We start from the raw sequence: 21,055 nt of genomic DNA, 5'->3' as shown, positions 1-21,055 counted from the left end.
AGCACTGTTGTACAAGTCACACGTACATCTTGCTGTTCTCCACGTTCCAGCTTGAATCTGTGTGACCCAAGCTCAGTCCTCTGTCAAGTAAGAAAAGTACAGACTTGGGATGGTGGACTTACCAGGTTGGAATTGGTGGCATTGGAGTCATCTTCTGGAAAGGGAATATAGATCGCTAAGGCCACACAATTGGCAAAAATAGTCAGTAAAATAATGATTTCAAATGGTCTGAAGAAGGGAGTTAAGGAAGTTAATGCCACAGAAAGCACAAATGTAACAAACATACATATATATTTTTAAATGAATCAAAGATTCATAAGAATTTTGTTTAAATAATACATTCCAAGCCCCTTGTACTCTGAAAAGAAACATATGCCTTTTTAAGTGCTTCTAATGGGTCCCCGCCAAAATATTTCCTAATATGTCAAAAGCAGTGGAGGCCAGTCGCGTGCCAGAGTAAACACAGATTTCTAAAAACTTTTTTCTCCTTCTTTTATTTATTTAGATTGCATTGGACTTCATTTTCCCTCATGTGTGCTCGGGTTGCTTTTAAAGAACGGGGCCTGCTCCAGTCAGGACCCGAGTCCCCCAGGCACCCCTTTCCTTGTGGTTACATGCTGCCATCCAGGGACTCAAGCTTGGGCTGGGAGAAGCGAGACAGAGTGGGATTTAAGGCAGAGCCTTGACTAAGATTTTTCATTTGAAATTTGGAGATTTTATTTTTAATCTTTTAATTTGAAAGTTAGAGTATTTGTTTCATTTTGGTTTTTTGGTTTTTTGTTTGATTATTTATTTGTTTTTGTCTTCTCCCTTCTTCTATGATAGCCTGCAAAGAACCTGAAGATGGCCAGGGCCTTGGGACCCCCCAAGAGCATGGCAGCATGTGTACTATGCATTTAGGGTACAACAGCCACCTTTTCTTTAAGGAGCAGCTCCCTGTAGAATACCTAAAATGTCTTCAGGCTGTGGAGGCCATGCCCTTGGTGGGTAAGACTTATGTTCTAGGCCCTCTCAACACTCCCTTGGTATGTGCTGAGATCTAGAGGGACGAGCCAAAGCCTATCCACCAGCGACAATGCACTCAGGGCGGTTTCTGTGCCCAGATTTCTTTATCAAAGTATTAGGGCAGGACATATTCTCAGGAGGAAAATAAGTTAATGTGATACTACCCCTTCCACCCTGCACCCATAATCGAAGGCCAGAAAGGTGAAGCTTCAGAGGAAGTGCCTAGTTTATGTTCTTCTAGCCCCACCTCCCCCCACCCCTGAAACTGCCAAGTTTCCAGCCTAATCCACAGAGCTTGACAGGGAGAGGGGGAAGTGGAGGAGGATGGAAATTCCTGGGAGAAGGAACCAGCTTCATCTCCCAGGACATGAAACATATCCTCACCAAGTTAATGAATCTTGAAGCAGGAAGAGACTTAGAGACCAGCTAGTCCAAACTTCTGAGGCCCAGAGAGCCTAAGAAACTTTCCCAACACCCCACGGCAGGGCCTGATCCGCCAAGACTAGAACCCAGATTCCCTGACCCCGAGTCCAGTGCTCATTCCCCTGCCATAGATGCCTCTGATCTCTATTAACAAGGCAACCCTGAGCCTGGAAGGAATCTTAGTGATTACCTAGTCCAGGCTTCCTAGACAGTGTGCTGGTTACTGACGTCCCCCATGGCCCCATGGATGTAGTTCAGTGTGCGTTGACCCAGCACACCTCTTGAAGGTTGCCATTTTCTATACAAGCCTTGATATCAACAACAAAGCATGCAGTGGACCTGTCCAACCTCATAGCTTGACAGACACAGAAAATAAAACAACCTTTCCCAGATCCCAAGCTGGCAAATAGCAGAGCCAGGACCAGAACCAGACATACTGACTCATCTTTTCCAACACGCCTGCAGCCCCTTGAGTTGGCCAAGGAACAAGTGATGATGATGGTGATGTCGATGATGATGGTGGTGATGGGAACAGGAAGGGCACAGCTAACATCTACTGAGAGCTTACTGTGTGCCAGGCACTATTCTAACTGCTCTACACAAACATCCTGAGTGGAATGTACAATTATTATCCTCATTTCTACATGAGAGGTTAAATGTTAACTCATCCAAAGTCACAAAGATCGTGAAAGGATGAGATTCAAACACAGAAAGCCTGGCTCCAGAGTCTGAGTTTGTAAGGACAACTCTACACTGATCTATCCTGAAGTTATCCTGAAGCTTTTTTTAGGAAGTTAGTTCTTTCAGCCCTCCTACCACATCTCTTCCCTCTCAGCCTATTCCCCACCTGCTTCTTTCAGCCCTCCTACCACATCTCTTCCCTCTCAGCCTATTCCCCACCTGCTTAGGAAAGTTACAGGCTGGTCAGTTTCATTCCCATCATCTGGTCTCCTGTGTTCCTCCACCAGCTGAGCTCATACATCTAGTCCTGAAATGTCAGCTTGGTCCCTCCACCAAAGTAGCTGACGGCTACACCTGGGGTATTTCTTGCATCATCAGTATTACCTCCTCCCTTATTCAAGCTATCCATTCATCACCTTATACGAAAAGTACTGGCTAATGCTGGGGAAGAGAGTTAGTAAAGAAACCAATCAGGCAGATAAGAAAAGCCATCAGCTGCAAAGCAGAGGATTAGGTAAGCCCCGGAAGCATTCTGTCACCTCGGGACAACCAGATCATTTTTCAAATTGCCTTCCCTTCTTAATGTCGGATTCAGATTCCACTCTTTAGAGTATTGACTGGCTCATACACCAGACCATCTCTTTATCTATCAGCTACCCTTCAAAGGCAATCTGGGAATGTCACCCAACCAGCACTGCCAAGACTGGGTTTCCTCTCCGATAGGGAGCAGGCACATTCCCTGGGAGGGTAGCCGTAGCACCCCTTTGCCCAAGTATGGGGGTGGTGCAGTGAGGTGGCTGAAGCTCACAGCTGGCACACTGGGTAACTGTCCTATTAACGTGGCTGCGGACTCCAGCCTCGTGGGGCCTGACCAGTTTCCGTGGACAGCACTTCACACACTTCTGTTAGGCAGCCGTAGCTCTTCCACTCTTCCCCTGCCTGCCCTGTGTATTACTGTCACCCCTCCATCTCTTCTCTTCTTCTCAGGGTTTATACATCACTGGCACTTCATTCTCACTCAGTACTCCTCATCAGGGAGCCGTCACTTCCAGGAGGTGAAGGGTGGACTTGAAGGTAACTAGTACTCACTGAACACGTCTCCTGAGGTAGCTTTTCTGAACATGCTTCCACATGTGTGGATTCCATAGCCCTGGCTAATACTTTAGGAAGTGACTGCAGTTACTCCCTGTTAGAGATGATGAAACCGAAGTTCTGGGTGTTTGGGTGGCCTGAGACCACTCAGAACATAGGTGGCAGGGGGGCGATGAGGTGGATGCTCAGGATCAAAATCCAAGTCCCACTGTGTCCCCTCAAAGTCCCCCCTAGTACCTTTCTTGTGTGCTATGGATGCATGGAGCATGGGAAGTGCATGGATTTGGGATTCAAGGAACCCGTATTTGAAACTCCACTCTATCAGTTGCCAGCAGTATAATTTTAGCAAGTTCTATAGTTCTCCAGGCCTTAGTTGCCCCATCTCTGAGGGAGCCTGACCTGTTAGGCACCCAGCTCTCCTACTCCACAATTCTGAGTGAGCAGCTATGACAGCAGCCTGATGAGGTGGCCCAAAGCTGAGCCTCTAACACAGTCATCTGAGAACTGGAACTCTGCTTGGATACTCAGGACAGACTGGCCAGTTCTAGAGAAGCCACATGGCTTGATCTGCATTTTCTTAAAGTTACTTTTGAGTTGAGGGGTTCAAACATTTATAGAACTAACATTTCTTGCTGAACAGAAACTTTTTTCTCTCTCTGAGTCATCTTTGGCCTTTCAAGCACTACCCAAGACTTTAAAATCTTTCCATAGAAACTCATGAATGAAACCTAACACTTCCATCCCAAACCTTGGGAGCCATGGTAGCCCTGCCTGAATCAATCTTATTATAAAAATGCCCAACACTAAGAACCAGGGTACTAGTCCTGTCTGTCGCTGACTGCATGACCTTGAGAGTCACTCCTGTGGGGCTCAGTGTCATCACTGGGGAAAGTCAGAGGTGGACTTATTGATCTTCAAGTCCTTTCCAGCTCTACCACACACAATTCCTATGATGTTAAGGGGCCTGTGATTCCATAGTGAGAACCCAACCTTTCAAAGCCATTTTCACTCAAGGACCCACTCACTGGTTTCCATACAAAGTGAATCTGTGTTTAATACTGCAAGCCAGTGTTCTCCACTTTGGCTGCACATTAGAATCACCTGGAGAGTTTTAAAATATGCCTGGGTGGAGCTTTGGCACCTGTATTTTATTACAGCTTTACAGGTGATGCAAATGTACAGCCAAGATTGAGAAACACTGCTCCTAGGCCTTGAACCAGCTCTTGGTTCAAGGCCTTGGTTCATTAACCACCACCCTCTTGCATCTCCTGGGCTCCTTCACTCTAGAAAGAGGGAGGTCATGAAACGATGCCAGCGCCATGACATGGGAAGAAAAGACGGTTATGGGGTAGCATGAAACCATTATTAACCCAACACACCAGTGGGTCCCTGGGCAAACTCATCAAGGTAAGATGATACTTTATAACCTCTTACGCTTATTTTCTCAAATGGTGCTTATTACATGAAAAAGCAAACACACACACACACTTGAGGAGCTTGCTATACCAGAAGATTCCTAGGCCCTATCCTGAGATTCCGATTCATCAGAATCTGCAATAGGGCCTACAGTTCTGTATTTTAACAGTGCCGCCATCAGATGCAGTAGGTCTGAGAACCACTTTATAGGCTCAGCACATACAACACAACCCACTGGCTAATAAAACTTGGGGGACTGGTCCCAGCAGGACTCCCAGAGGCACCCTGCCCAACCCAGAGCACAAAGGATATTTCCATTCGACAATGCTTATGCACGCCCTGCGGATGGGGTTCTTCAGAGTCAGGCAGAGCAGGGCACGAGGCGGGCGTGTGGCGGTCGTGCTGCCCTGCTTCTTGGGTTTCCCGTACTGCTGCCGCTTCCGCTGTGTGGAGCTGACAGTGGAGATGGTCGCATTGCCAGCACTTCCCATCAGCTTGGCCTGCCGGGCCGCGTCGATGGCTGCCTGCCAGGACAGGGCCGCCCCTGGAGTAGGGATGTGCTCGGGGGCAAGCCCTGCCGCTGCATTGGCATTCATGTTGGCATGAGCTGGGCGTGGGCTCCCATAGCTGGAACCTGCAGAAGAGGACAGAGGACGACAGTCACCAGGGAGAAACCAGGAACGTTTCTGGGATGCCTTCAGGATCCCAGACTCACAACTGCTTAAAACTCTTATTTCAAACTATTGCAGTTTGAGCCTTGAGGTGGCACAGGAAAACATTAGTGTGTGATGGTGAGAAAAAAGAGTCAAGAAATCTGTTCTAGTCCTAGTTCAGCTATGTGACCCTGGATATCTCACTCCCTGTCTCTAGACTCACTGCATCATTTTAGGCAGACAAAATATGACATGTGTACACTACGACATGTGTGGACTTCAGAAACACAGTGCTAGTAAGAAGGTGAGGATACAGAAAAAGACAAATACACAATGTAATATATGTAAATTAAAATACATTTATATAAATACATATATAAATAAAAAGATATTCATTAAAGAGAATGGAATGGCTGTTTAAGGAAGGTGAGAAGGAAAATGAGAGTAGGATATGGGGATAAAAAGGAAGAATGAATAATGAATGAATAAGAGAGCCATTGCATGAATCGATGATGACAAATGCACAATAAATTGATGAGTATGATTCACTCAAATCTCTGTACCTGAGTTCCAAAAAATAAAAATAAGTATAATAAAATGAGGCGTTTGGACCAAAGTAAGGTTACATCCAGGTACCTCAAACCCATCAGGACACAGAGTGTTGGTTTAATTGGAGGGGGTACGGGGTTGTAATGGTTTTAAATCACATCAGCAAATCTTCTGATATCCTCTTCATTTTGAGAAATAGAATCTATACTCCCTCCTCCTGAAATGGGGTTGGACTTTCGTGACTATTTTGACCCATAAGGTACAGCAGAAGTAACAGTATGCGACTTCCAAGACTAGGTCAATAAAAGGCAATGTTGCATCCACCGGACTCTGGATGCTGGCCCTGGGGGAAGTCAGCCACCTCAGAAAGCAGCCTGATTGCCCTGAGGCTGCCATGCTGTGAGGAAGCCCAACTGGCCTACATGGAGAAACTGTAAGCAGAGAGAAAGACGCCCAGCCATCCCCCAGCTGTTCCAGTCGCCATCTGACTACAACCTCATGAGAGACCCCAAGTCAGAGCCGCCCAGCCAAGCCCTTCCTGAATTCCTGACCCACAGAAACTGTGGCAGGGAGCAAGAGGTTTGCTGCCGTAAGCTACTTTGGGGTGATTTGCTATCTGGGAAAGGGTGCTGTATGTGGCAGGGTTGACAGGGTAGGGTTCAGGGCCATTCAGGAAGGAAACCTGAGTAGGAACCAGTGAAATGCAGACTAGAGGCATGTGCAGTACTCTGGTTTAAAGGCAACTGAAGCCCTCAAAACTATCCCTAAATACCATACATACTAGGTAGGCACGCCTCAGTTGGTCAGCTGGATGCCTCCCCCTCAAAATCCTACAAGATTTATCAAGTAATCAGCTCAGCCTGGGCCCAAACCTGAATGCCCCGAAACAGAAGTATGACCTTGAGATCCATCAATGGGCAAAGTGTAGCAGGATCTAGACACAGAGAAGCGGGTGCTAATATGGGCAGAGAGCCTGACATCTGGATGTCATGTCAGTTGCCTGTGAGACTGTGGCTGGTGCAGGCAGACCAGTTGCATATACATCACTTACAAAGCCCTCCACAATGACCCTTTCCTCTGCTCAGTGTATACGTGGTCTTTCCAGGGAAGCTGCTGAGCCCAGAAACAGCTACCTGGTAGAGCCCCTTACCTCTCCTCACTGCAGCACACCAGGATTCAGATGAACACTTGGCACCCTCCCACACCTCTCCCCAGCTCATATCTGGGGCTGATCCTTCTACATTTAACTTTAAAATAACTTTTGCTCTCAGTGTGACCTGCTATCTAGTCCTATCACCCCATCCCCCACAAGACCCATCTCCCGAAGGAACCAGTTCAAAGATGAGCACATGACCCAGCTTAGCCAGTCAGAACATTTGCATCCAGACAGTGTCTGTCCTAGAGACAGGCACTAACAACCCCATTGGGCTCCTGCATCCAGTCATGCCTGACGTTAGCCTTCCCCTGAGCTTTCTGGATTTACTGCTGAAGTAACTTAGCTCAAACTAATTTGAATTAGGTTTCTGTTCCTGGCAACCAAAAAAGACCTGACTAACATGATTGCTCAGTGCCACAAAGCCTGTACCTTGCTGGGGTGTCATTTCTGCCAGATTCCAAAGTTTGTGTCCTTCCATCATCACACCAGTGACAGACAATAAGTTTCCACTCTTGCACCAACTGCTTGGTGTTTGTCCAAAATGCTGCACCTAAAAAATTCTGAGACTTTTCTGAGTACAACAGAAAAGCAAATCATGATAGATTTGTGATGTCTGCATGGGCACCAAGGGTAGAAAAAGGTATTGCAGATGCCACATATTTACCATCTGGAACAATATCGAGATGAGCACATCAGGTCTTCTTTAGTACCAGCTGGTCTACTGCCTTGTTCCCTGACAGTTGCTTCCTACACTATTGCCATCTGATCCCTGTAGCATTAGAGCCCCACTCCCTAGGGCCTGGAAAACTGCCTCTTTGCTATACTCAATCCATGGCTATATTCTCAACATGACACTGACTCCCTTCTCGCCACACATTCCTTTCACCCTCCTCCTTTCCTCTGCCCCAACTGTTCTAGGCAGCTGTCGCACCCTCAGGGGTAAAGTATATTAACCAAAATGTCAGGATCATGGAGAGCCCCACAATTCCTAGGAGTCTCACCTCTCACTACCTTGCCACTGTCCTCCTTGCACCCACTGTGTGGATCCTAAGCATACAGCAAGGAAGACCCCAATCAGGGCCTTCGTCTTTCTTATAAGACCCCAAAGAAACAAACAAAAGAGAGAATTTAAATTAATACAGGCACCTGAAGCATGAGAACTACTTTAATAACCAGCAAGCATGAGTATCTCTATTTAACACAAAAGAAAACAAAGGAGTGTATGACTCATTAAAGGTCACAAAGTGAGACAATGGAAGATTTCTGCAGCAAGCACAGGACTCACAGTTAAAGGCTAGACTATACTCCATCTCCTCAGATCTCACACACACCCTCCACATGCATACACACGTGCATGCTCGCATACATGGCCACAAGCAAAGCACACACATCCTACTGGTATATGGACCTTGAGGTTGAAGAGTCTGCATTTCTGACCCCTAAGAGATCCTTTATGTTTAATGTGATCTTCACAGGACACCATCCACTATATGAACAGCCCCTTTAGCAACCCTGGGCACCTCTGAGATAAATGAAAGTGGGAAGTGTCCCTGTTCCTATTTGCTGCACTGGAGTGACTAAGTCCAAAGTGCCCTCATCTCTTGTATAACTGAGTTCACCAGAGAGGGCTGGAACTCTAACTGTGTCCGTCCAATCTGTGGTATGTCATTTTTCCTTCCTAGACTCCCTGTTTGGCATTGACAATGCTTAATAGACTATTTTATTCCTGGACTAACTTCTCTTCCCTCACATACATAAAAGTAGTCATGTCTCTACCACTGTCAGCCCTTCCAAATCCCAACTCTCTTCCCACGACAAGCCTTCGACACCTCACACCTTCCCACAAATCACTGTCTTCACATTCTAATCTCTATGCTCACCTCCAAGCATTGTCTTAATGCCCCTCTCTCACACCACCTGCCAATTCCAAAAACCAAGGAGTGTTTGGACAACACTTAGGAAGAAATCAGGAAGCACAAGTGCAAGAACACATCCATCGCCTTGAAAAGGCCGTGTATGGGGTGTGGAGGCCACGGCTTCCGAGAGCAATATGGCCACAGCTCCACAGAGCCAAGAGGGGTTCTAAAAGCCACATCTCGGTAAGCTGCCTTCTGAGCCACCCCGCATCAGGGGTGACCTTATTCACATTGTGAACCATTCCCAGAGCACAAGGACCTCTCTGGAGCACACCATCTGCAGAAAGAATATACGAATAAGCCCATGGGGAAAAATGGAATGTCAACCTTTCCCTAGCTGGAGGACAAGAAAACAGCTGTCAGTATTTTGGTCCTGGAAGCTCTGAGCATTGCTGCAGCCCTGTGACATGACCAAGAGCACTGCTACACAAAGCCACACACAGGTGGGACAGGCATGGCCCCTAGGGGCTCCTACGCTTGGGCTGTATTCCAAGGCCCAGCCTGGCCTTCCCTTCGCCAAGCATTTGCCTCACCTAGACCCGAAGCTCTATGAGTACTCCCAGATCCCGTACAACAAGGGGACACAATTCTCCAAGAATCCCAGGAATGGAAAACCTCTACCTCAGACTCAACATTTCTGAATCTAGAGCAGCGCCATGGAGGAAAGGCAAGCAGCATTATGTCCCTGATGACTTTTGTTAGCACAAAATAACCACCCAATGCAAAGAGACCAATTTTCAAATTATAAAGCTGATTCAAAGCTCTGTCTCCTGGCTGCCAGCTGAAAAGATGCCACCGTTTAAGTCTGCTCTGGCTCCTGCCTTACTAGGCTATTTCCACTGATGTGCTCATCTCTGAACAAGCCTCAGAGCAGCAGCTCAGCAGATCAGGCCACACACAAAGAGGTAGGTGCTTAAAGCAGTGATCTCTTCCTCATACGTAAGAAAATGACTCCCATGTGTCAAGTAGTCCAGCTTCCCTCAAGAAAGCAGCAGCTCTTTCCTCCTGCACATGGTAGCTGCTGCTTCTCCAAAGGACCAGGATGAAGGCAAGACCCCAGCACAAACTGATCAGCTGTGGGTCATTCTGCTTTGCAAAGTCCACAGAAGAACACCAGTCAGGAGGTGGTGGCTTATGCTTCCTTGGCGCCCCTGTGAATGAAGTGTGGTGCTGGGGTCCTAGAAGGTGTTCAATGTTGAAAAGCTTGATTTTTTCCTTTAATCCATTCCCATCCATGGACCTAATCCAGGGCCACATCCCAAAAGATGTTCGATATCTATTTGCTAATGACTATATTGACGATGATGTCGTGATAAAGATGAAGACAACAGGTAAACAGCAACACTGTTGGAGTCAGCTTATTCAGGCCCTTCTGCTTACTTTTTGGTTATGGCAGTGCTGGAGAATTTCTGAGGGAAGAGGTTGTGAGCAATGACTTCCATCTCCCATGCCACTTCCCTAGTCCAGGCCACCATCCACTTCTTGCCCAGAATGTTGCAGTAACTCCCAGACATTTCTCTCCCTTCTCTTGCCTATTCCCAGTCCAATCTCCATGCAGCAGCCAGGTGATCTTTTAGAAATAAAATCATAAATCAGGCCCTGTCTTTCTCCTCCTAGTTAAACCTCTTCAAAATCCAGATCCTGCATGATTTATGAAGCCTGCTTTGGTTGGTCCTGGCCCGCTTCTCTGAGCTCATCCCAAACATCTCAGCCTGATCCAATGTACTCCTGACATACTGGCCTCACTTCACCACTCAGACACACTCACTTCTTATCTGCCACAGTACCTTTGCACATACTTAGCATGTTGTTCCCTCTGCTCTTTGCTTGGTAAATCCTTCTCGTACTTCAGGTTTGGGCTTAAAGGATTCCTTTCAAAACCCCCAACTCTGATTCCCCAAGCTAAATAACCAGAGCTCAAACACTGGCTACTAGTGTGCTCCCCATCTCCTTGCCTCCATACTACCCTTGAATAGGGATGCTCAAACCTCCAGCTCCATGAAAGGATCCCCAATTAGCCATAGGTATGGAAAAAGGTACAGGGCTGTAGGCTTATTTCAACAGCATGGGCTCCCTCCTTAGCTTTAGTACCTTCCTCCATGCACAAAGCAGGTCGCTGCTAATGACAGCCTTTGTACACACAACTACAACAAAGACTGATTTATGAAGAGCAAGAGAAAGCAGTTCATCCCTGGACAGGAGAGACCTCTACATGCATTTCTCATAAAATCCTGACCATCCTCTCACTTAGCAATCTCCACAGTGTAAAGGAAATGTTTTCACTCAGCCAGGGTGTCACCTGAGATCTTTGCAGAAGTCCATTTGGCTCTTGCTGTCTCTTATCTCACTGTAGTGGCAAGGGGCCTACATTCCCTTTAAGAGTGTAGTAGCCAACCTGAAACAGAATCTATGCTTCCTCTGCCCATCGAAGGCCAATAACTAAAAAACAGGAGGCCATTAATCTTCTCTACTTAGTGTATTACAAAGATAGCCAGCAAACTTGAACAGGAAAGATACTGTGTCTTGGTCTTAGAACATAACCAGGGCCCTGTCCACCTCAAGCCCAGTGGTGCTCATCTAGAGAAGGATCTGGTCTTGCATAGCACCATGTGGCAGATGTGGTGGACTTGTGGACTAACTCAATAACTCTTCCAGCCTCTTTCTGCTGTGCCTTTCTATCCTGCAGAAGGTAGAGCACTAAAAACTACAATTTCTAATCTCCCTTGTAGCTGGACTTCCTGATGTGACTATTGGGTTGGCCAACTCAAGAACTGAACTGAAAGTAACTCAGGTAGGGAGGGGATCCATTTCGCTGCTACAAGACCAGCAAGGCTCTGGTAATGGCTTCCTGATCCCCAGAACCTGAATGAGGTGGTATGGTCCTGGAGCCATCTCTTAGCACAGTGACTTCCAGATTTCCCAGTTTCTTAACTATTCCGGAGTCCCTTAAATTCTATATGAAGTCTCTTTCATCTTAATATGGATAAAGCAGTAATAATAAAATGCTTCTTTCATTTATATCCAAGCAGGGAGAGGAAGGAAATCTCAACCTATCTATTACCACCTGATGATGGCAAACCTAAATTATAGGACCTGGTTGAGGATCATTTCAAGTTTATCAAAAGTAAGCATTTCAATTTTTTAATATGGCTACCGCAGTGCCTGTTGTGGGTCTGAACCTTGACTGAGACACAATCTATAGCTGCTCTGTGTAATATAACATCTACAATGATGAAAATGTTTTATAATTCTGGGATATCCAATACGGTAGCCACCAGTCATTGTGGCTGTTAAGCACTTGAAATGCAGCTGGAACAACTGAGAAACTACATTTTAAATCTTATTAAATCTCAAGTAATTTACATTTAAATAGTCACATGTGGCTAGTGGCTACTATACTGAACAGCATAGGTCGATATTAAGAGTAAGTCATAATGCAAAGGCATGATGAGGAATCAGGTGTGAGAAATGGGAAAGAATACTAACAGAGTACTTCATTCTAATTTGTGAAGGATCTTTTAAAAAAAAGCAATCAAGAACTAACTGATTCAGATTCTTATGGGTGGGTAGATTTTCTGATCAGAAAATAACCATCTTATGCAAAAGGACATGTTTTCAAAGCATAAAACATTCTAAGACCCGACAAACAAAACAGAAACCAAAAGTCATTTTTCAGTAGCTAATACTCTTGACAAGTAAATAAGAAACTAATTTTCCCAAAAGGCAGATGAGGAAGCTGACATTTTCCCCCTAATCTAAGTTGGGCCTAAGAGAGCCCCAAGACATTCCAGCTGGGATGCAAGCTGTCTCCCCACAGCAAGCACCCAAAGAGTCTTCTGAGAGTGTTAACCGTGGCGCTGTACATCTGCTTCCTCTTACCAGAGCTATCATCATACCCTTTTTAACAGCATTGTCTTACTCTTTCTTCCTTCCTCATCAGTCACCCTGCTATGAGCCCAGTTTATGAGAGAAAGGGATGCTCAGAATAAACCATGACCATAAGCAGCCAAATATACTCCAAAACAAAGAGACAGTGAAGGACCAAGGACGTCTGTGGCCATCTCCCTGACTCAATCAATTGGCATTGCCTTAAATAAAACTGTCTCTTATCTATTCTACAACCTATCTCACTCTGATGACCAGGGCCAAGGCAGAGAACCTAGAGCATTTCAGAAGCCTAAACCAACTGGAAGAGTGGTAATGCTGCTGGTGCTCGCACCTTCTAGTGATCCAGCAAATTAAGCCTTTTTTTCCTATTCTTCACAGCTAATCTAAAGGCGAGAAAGAGAGGGAAAAGAATCCTAGGACAGACTCCCACCAGAAATAAACTAGCCTCCATCTGCAGAGGACCAGAGGCCAATATTATCTTGGCTAGAAGACTCTCATCATAAAGCTATTTCCCCCATGGTACTCAGGTCATATCAGAGAGCAGAAGGAAGAAAAGCAGGCAGAAAACAAATGAATAGGTACAAACAGGTAAACCATACTTTCTGACTACAGATAGTAAATTACAATAATGATAAAATACTTCTTTCATTTATTTCTAAGCCTCTTGCTATTTGAACTTAGGCACCTATCTATCACTACCTGATGATGGCAGACCTAAAGTATAGGACCTAGTTGAGAATCAAGTTTTTCAAAAGTGAGCATTCAGCTTTTTAAGTGTAACAAAAGAGTAGCCTTTGTAATAAAAAAAAAAAAAATAGATCCAGCCCTGACTGAGGTCAGTTGTTCAGGTAGAAAATGGGAAATCTTTCCAGTTGCTGGTGTCTAGGGAGGGGCTGAGGGTGTGGGAAGCGGGGAAGAGCGCCATGGTAGCCTGGCACAGCACTGAGGGGGCCCAAACACCACTAGTTTTCTCAATTCTGCTGAGCTGGTGAGTGCATGAGAGGAGGGGTACGCTTTGATATTTGGGCCCTTCTCTTATCCCCCCAGTGATTCATAGGCTCCTTGACAGCAGGAACCAGCTCTGTGGCCTTAGAAATCCTAGCAGAGTGGTTATCAGTAGGTGAACAAAACACATTTGCCACATGGAGGTTCTTTTGCAGAATTTTTATTTATGCAGATATCTATGCAGAAGTCTACAGAGACTATATATTTCAATTCTTTTAGATCGGTATGTTTGTCATATGTTAAATGTGTTAATTATCATATGTTAAGTGGATATTTGTTTCTTTCCCCCCATCAGAAGGGAAGCACCCAGAAGCAGTCACCTTTGTCTATTCAGTTCACCTCTGTATTCCCCAGAGCCCAGAACAGCCTGGAGTATAGTATGTGCTCAATTAAAATGTGTTGAATGAATGAATGAGTGAATATTTCAAAATGTAATTGTTCTATGACTTTTTCCCAGCATATTAATTACTTAGATGTCTGGTCCCATGATATTGAGAGTTTTGCTGCTTTGGCCCCATCTTCTTGGTAGAACAGAGACACAGAGTGACTGCACCTTTCCCAATCACTAGAACACATATGAGGCAGTTATCTTGGGAGGACAGTTTTTAGTCTCTTCAGTGGCCTCAACCTCCTTCCTTCTCCCCATCTAGGATGATGAGATGACAGGAAGGCTTGCTTGGCCAATACTCACCCTACCCGTTTACTGTTTCCTACTGAAGTGGGCAGGGCACCTGTGGGAGCCAGCAGTAACTCTTCTAACTCCATTTAGCGCCTATGAATGCCCAGCCACACAACCAGGGTTCTGATTTGGGCGAATGGCAGAGCAGTCCTGGAGCAGAGGTGTGACCTGGCTGAGGCCTGGAGCTGAGAGCTCACAGACTCGGCCCCTGGTGGCCATTAGTCTTTCTGTTCTTTAGGAGAAAAGGTCTGACTATGCCTGGAGCTCCACCAGGCCTCTTCCACTTCACAGAGGGGAGCATGAGCTGATAACCTGTCAGGAAAGCAATTTAGCATTCCTAATGAGAGTCTTTAGGAAATTCTAACACTTGACTACCCTTCTCCAAAGCTATCCTAAAGGACTAATCAGAGACTTCAGCAATGTGCCACAGTGCGAATTACAGCAATACCAAATTGGAAATCACCTAAAAACCCGTCACTGGGGGACTGGTTAGATAAATCAATGCACACTCATACACAGAATTTTAGGAAGCCATAAAAATTATGTTTTAGCAAAATAATAAAGAAAAAGTTCCACAACACAATTTTAAGCAACAGAAACAGGGTTCAAAAAAGCATATACAACAGGACCCCGATTCTACAAAAGACTCTTTTTTCCATAGAAGAAGAACTAAAAAAAGAAAAGAAAAGAAAAGAAACTCACATCTAAATATTACTAGTGGTCATATTTAGGTGACTAGTAAGACTAATCCCCCGAAAAGCAGATCCACGTAGAACAAAGGACTGGGGCCTCAGAACCCAGGCCGACTGAATGTAAACTCTGGCTCTGCCAGTTGCCAGCTGTGACTGAACCAGCTACATGACCTCTCTGTACTTGAGACTGTTCATCTGTAAAACAGAGATCACACCAGTAACTATCACATAGCATTGTTGTGACAATCAAATGAGTAAATAAATGTAAAACTCTCAGAATAGTGCGTGAGACTAAGAACCTTATAAGTCCAAGCTATTTTTTTTTATCATATTTGCCAAATTCAGTACAATAAATAATTCTTTGGTAGTCAGAAAGAAAAAAAGCTATGATTTTGTTTTATTTTTAAAGTATATTTCCAAAATTTACTGTGGCTAAACCAGCCTCGGATGCTGATTACCCATGAGGGGTAGGTGAGGTGTTTGTTATATGCAGACTCCACCTGGCAACTAGCTGCCCTCCTTCCTCACCTGCCTGGAGCCCCTTCCTGCCAATCTCCAACACACAGGAAAATATAAGCACTAACTGCAGTCCCAGAGAAACAAGAAGTCTGAAAACTCAGCATGCACCTCTGTGGAGCCCTCTGCTGACTCAAACCTAAGCTCTGAACAAAGGATAATTTGCACCCCTGTGTCTCCAGCTGTGGATCTCTGTAAACAAAAGTATTTAGGTTTAGGATAAAGTGAAATGGTTGATTTGAAATTTATCCAAGACTCATGGGCAAGATCCTTCCCTTTTTCTTGTCATCTCGATTTTTAAAAATAATTCCATTTAATATCAACTGGGCTCCATGAGGTACGAACAGGTATGTGTACACAGAGGGAAAAATACTAGGACTGCGAGTCAGGACCCCTGGGCTCAGGACTTAGATCTGAGACGTGTCATCTATATAACCGCAAAGCCTTCAAAGAAGCTGCAGCAGAACTGGACATCAGAGGGAATGAGTGGCTCTCCTCCAGCTGCAGAGCCTCACAGCATCAGAACCCAGGCCCCTCACCCTATGACTGTCACTCACACCACCAGCCACACTGCCAAGTACCAAGATGTATACTTCTCTGGGCCTCAATTTCCTCATCTGTAAAATAGAGATAATGATACATTCCTCACAGGACGATCATGAATGAAGACTAAATGAAGTACTACCCAAAGTATTATTACCCCCAAAAAAGTTGTTACTTAATAAAAAGGTGTCACACAGATGCCCATATATAAAGCCTCAGGGCACCAAAGAAGAGTACCTCACTTTAAGTCAAGTGAGATAAAACATGAAAGTGTTTTATAAAAAATCTTTTCCCAGAAGCACATCCTCCATGTTAAGCAACCACCTCTTAAAAATTCCTGTATCTCACACATAAATATTAATAGTGATGATTTGTGGAAAAATGAATCTATCTAGAATTCAAAACACAGAGAATTCCAGAGACCCTTGAAAACAGTTCTCCATTTCCCAAGGATCCTCTTTTAGTGAAAGGCTCTGAAAGTCTTCCATTGTCAGTGGGATTACACTGTGTGGGGGAGGAGAGTCACTGCACATTTTACACACTAAAAACATAACATATAAATGTACCCAAACATAAACTACTTGTACTACTCCTAAGATGTCTCTAGTTCTCACTGAGGTGGGACAAAAGAAACACATTAGCTACTCCTCTATACTCACAGGCCATTTGCTAACGATGCTTTATATAAAGTATAATGCTTCTTTCATTTAAAAAGGTCAAAGCCATTTATCTCATTAATCCCCACAAAACCTCTGCCAGACAGCAGGCAGACAAGAAGGTGGAAGGCAAGGAAAAATAAGCGAGTCCCCCTGAAGCTGTTGCTTCCTGGTAAATATTAAGCTTTGAACAGATAGGAAGCCATCTTGACTCTTCTCTGAGTTCGGTGGGAGAAGAGCCAGGCCAGAAATCAAGAGACTTGAAGTCCTGTCCCAGCTTCATCACCCATTTGTTGTGTGCTCATGCAAATCACGCTCTTTTTCTTTGGCTCTCAGTTTCCTCTTCCTCAGAATGAAAGGGCTAAGTCAAGCACCATAAGAGTTCCTTCGAGCTCAGTATTCAGGTTCTAGAACTCTTTGGTGAAGGCATCTCACTGCTCCCATCACCCCTCCCCAACTGGTTGAACCCCCAGTCCTCAGTGCTTGGATCTCCTCCCCACTGACCTCAAAGATCAGGTCTGATAAAGGTCAGCCCAACATCCACTTCATCCTCCCACTGGCTGGGATCTTGGCTAGAGAGGTGGCCTGAGGAAGTGTGTGTGGCTACCCTAACTGGCTGCCTCCAAATTGTCTGTGCTTACAGGGCAAGTTCAATCTAAGAGGCTCTCCGCTAGGTAGGGCAACACAAAGAAGAAGGTCCTCTAGCCCTCTTTTCTTTTCTTGTTTATTATCCCAGCGTTTTCCCAGGACTCCTGAGGGCTCAACACTGTTTATATGGAAGTTCTCAAAGCCAGAGAGCATGTCGCATCATTAGGATAGTATTATCAATAAGTCAGAAAATAAGTGTTGGCAAGGATGTGGAGAAATTGCAACCCTTGTGCATTGCTAGTTGGGAATATTTAAAACTGGTTCAACTGCTATGGAAAACCGTATGGTTTCCTTCAAAAAAATTAAACATACAATTACCATATGATCCAGCAATTCCACTTCTGGATATATACAAAAGAACTGAAAGCAGGGAATTGAACAGATATTTGCACAACCATGTTCATAGCAATACTATTGACATAGCCAAAAGCTGGAAACAGCCCAAGTGTCCACAGACAGATAAATGAATAAACAAGATGCGGTCTATATATACAAAGGACTATTATTCAGTCTTATAAAGGAATGAAATTCTGACACATACCACAACATGGATGAGCCTTGAAAACATTATGTTAAGTGAAATAAGCCAGTCATAAAACAAATACTGTATGATTCCACCTATATCAAGTACCTAGAAGAGTCATAGCCATAGAGACAGAAGGTAGAGTGGTGTTTGCTAGGGCCTGGAGGAAGGAAAAAATGTGGAGTTAATATTTTAATGAATACTGAATTTCCCTGGGAAGATGAGCTAGTTCTGGAGGTGAATGGTGGTGACAGAAGCACAATAATATGAATGTACTTAGTGCTATTAAACTATATACATAAAAAAGGTTACAATGGTAATTTTATGTTATACAAATGTTACATAATATAAAACATTTAATTTAATTTTTTTAAGCCAGAGTAGGATGAATGTTGGACTTAGACCTTGGAAGAACATTCCAAGAGGAAAGAGATCTGAGAACGGAGGGCTGCCTTCTCAGGAAAAGAAGCCAGAAGGTGAAGGCATTTGGAATGTAAGCTACTCAAGCTGTCCTCCAGGAAGGGATGGGAGGAGTGAACTCAGACCAGTCTCGAGGAGAGATGTGCAGCCGGACAGGTCTCTACCCCTACCAAAGTGCTTCCCTGCGCAGCCCACTGCACGGGCCCTCAGCACGTGACACTGGCCCAGAGAAGGATGCAAAGAATTCTGGTCATAAATTGTTTTCAAATATCGAATAAATCACACATGCACATACACAAACACGCCGTCACAACTGAGTGAAACCAGATTCACATCCAAACACATCTACAGTGTTCTCAAGCACACTGAATATCAGGCATCGGATTGTTGGCTGGGAAAGATGGGTTATAAGAACATTAGATCAATCCCTGGCCTTTCCACAGCTTTAGTCTTGTCTAAAAGCTCTTCTTGGGCACTAGGAGTATCTTCAGGGCAGGCCGTGACTTGCTCTTCTCTGTAGCTCTGGTGCTTAGCCCAGGGCCTGACATGCATCAGGTATAAAAGAAGCATTTGCTGAAGGAATGTGAACTGGACTCAGTGTCCTGGTAATTTTAGGTAAGGAGACAAATGACATGATTCCCACTGCTAATGATGACACCAAGGCAGAAAGATGAACATGGCACCTATCCAAGGACACCCATGCTAGAACTAACTTATCCACCTCCGAGCCCTCCAATTTCTCTGGCATCTTAAATCAATGCTCTTTCTTTAGAGCCTCTTACAGCCAGGAACCTCCTGAGCTCTCTCACCCCACGTGCATTTGTTTCCTGTCCTTCTTGAACCCAAGCTTCTTTTTCTCTTTCTGCTTGAGTTTTTCTGACACCTTCTAGACCAGTAGTATCTGACCTCTCCTGGCCCCTCTCTTCCTCTTTTTCTCCTTGGAGGACTGAGGAAACCTCTAACAAGGATTGTCCTTGTGTGGGGCAGAGACTCAGGACAGTGACTAACACCTAGGCTGGGAGTCCTCAGAAATCCAAGTTCCCAACTTGGGCCAAGGGTACCTCTGGTGCTGCCCAGATTCCTCCCTAGGCCTCGACTGCATCTAAAGCCTGGGCCAAAAGGGAGTGGAAGGGGAAAGTTGGGAAGTCCATCTTTATAAGCCCAAAGTAGAAGGCAGAGGTTAATAGCACTTCCATTTTTCATCTCAGAATGGATTTACGATTCACAGAGCAGAAAAGGCTGCAAAACTCTACAGTCTCTGTAACTTTGTCACCCTGTTTGTTATTCTCCTCTGACTATGGCCCCATAGTAGGAGGAGGGTTATAACCTTAAGAGAAATTGGATCTAGTGCTGGTCTATGAAGACAGCAAGGAAAGAATGTGAAAACAGAATGTGGGATCTGGAAACACTGAATTTTAGGGACAGACCCCAAGGGAATTGAGTGAATAATGGCAGCCAGAAGAGAGAGCAGTAGAGTCTATAGTTAAAAAGCACAGATCAGGAGACATGCGAGGCCAAAGTTCCCATTCTATATGGTCACTTACCAGCCCTATGAGCCTGGGCAAGTCACTTAACATCTCTGAGACTTAGGTACCTCTGAGCTGTTTCAAGAATTTTAAAACATTTATAAGCCCTTAGCATGGTGCAGCCTTATATGAAGTTCTCAGTGAACAGTAGTCATTAATTGGTATTGCTTTTGTTGTTGATGGTGTTATTAAAGTGAGCTGAGTCCCTGGGGCCTACAGCAATGAAGGAGAGGCATGAGCACAGTCCTGGCCTGAGGAGGGTCATCAGGCTCAGCACCAGGAAGGCCTCTGTGGTCATCCCAACACAGACCCTGCCTAAAGTATCAGCAATTCACAAATCTCCACATTTCCACTGATGCACAGACAGCTCCAGCTACTCCTACTTCCTGGTCAGATCTCCCCCTTGAGTCAAGAAGACCAAGGATGAGGCTAGATACATGGGTCCCCTTCCCCTTCCCCTACTAAAAAGCTGTGTGACTCTGGACACAGAGTTCAACTTCCCCTCTGCTGCAGTCATCTCATCTGTAAAATGAGGGAGTTCCCCAAATGATCTCTACAGTCCTACATACTTTTTATTTTGGCATTCACTGATTCTAGAATTCACATGTGGGTAGCAGAAAAGTTTATCATTTGGAATTTGCTGGCAAAAGAAATAGGCTTCCCTGATGGACCCTGAGAGACCCTCACCCTATCCCTGAATTCCCTTCTTTAATGCTAATAAATACTTGAATCTGAAAAGCATCTACCTGCTAAGGCAGTCACTGAAATAGGACCATGCTTCTGAGACTCAACAAACATAGCCAGTGGAGGAGGATCCCCATGACGTCTTGAGGATACGCAATGTTTGCACCCCCACAGTGCCCAGTTCCTGCAATGTCTACCGGCTTATTAAGCTGCTTTTCCTGCCCCGCCCTGATGCACTCAAGATTTGGAGCAGGATGCCACTGGAACCACAGTTACCTGTTCATTAGCTCCCCCTGAAGGTCTGACTCATTTGGCAGCCTTCCTGTATGAGGTTTTTCCCATCTGCAAAATACGGCTAATCACAACTCGCTAACGAGAGATAAA

The 21,055-nt window shown here is 45.0% G+C and overlaps 1 protein-coding gene across 3 annotated transcripts in view; it reads right to left on the bottom strand.

Annotated features, from left to right (window-relative positions):
• CACNA1C (calcium voltage-gated channel subunit alpha1 C) overlaps nucleotides 1–21,055 on the bottom strand; it is a 611,706-nt gene that overhangs the window by 550,763 nt on the left and 39,888 nt on the right. For all 3 annotated transcript variants that reach the window (XM_039869216.1, XM_039869218.1, XM_039869219.1), the window contains exons 2-3: nucleotides 4,930–5,251; nucleotides 123–228 (exon numbers count right to left, since the gene is read on the bottom strand). In XM_039869216.1, the coding sequence (XP_039725150.1) occupies nucleotides 123–228; nucleotides 4,930–5,251 (428 nt within the window). The remainder of the gene's footprint in view (nucleotides 1–122; nucleotides 229–4,929; nucleotides 5,252–21,055) is intronic.

This window comes from Pteropus medius, unplaced genomic scaffold, assembly GCF_902729225.1.
Source record: "Pteropus medius unplaced genomic scaffold, Ma_sr-lr_union100, whole genome shotgun sequence".
Classification (NCBI taxonomy): domain Eukaryota; kingdom Metazoa; phylum Chordata; class Mammalia; order Chiroptera; family Pteropodidae; genus Pteropus; species Pteropus medius.
Note: the sequence above shows the minus strand (reverse complement) of the source record. Positions and strands in the feature narration are given on the sequence as shown.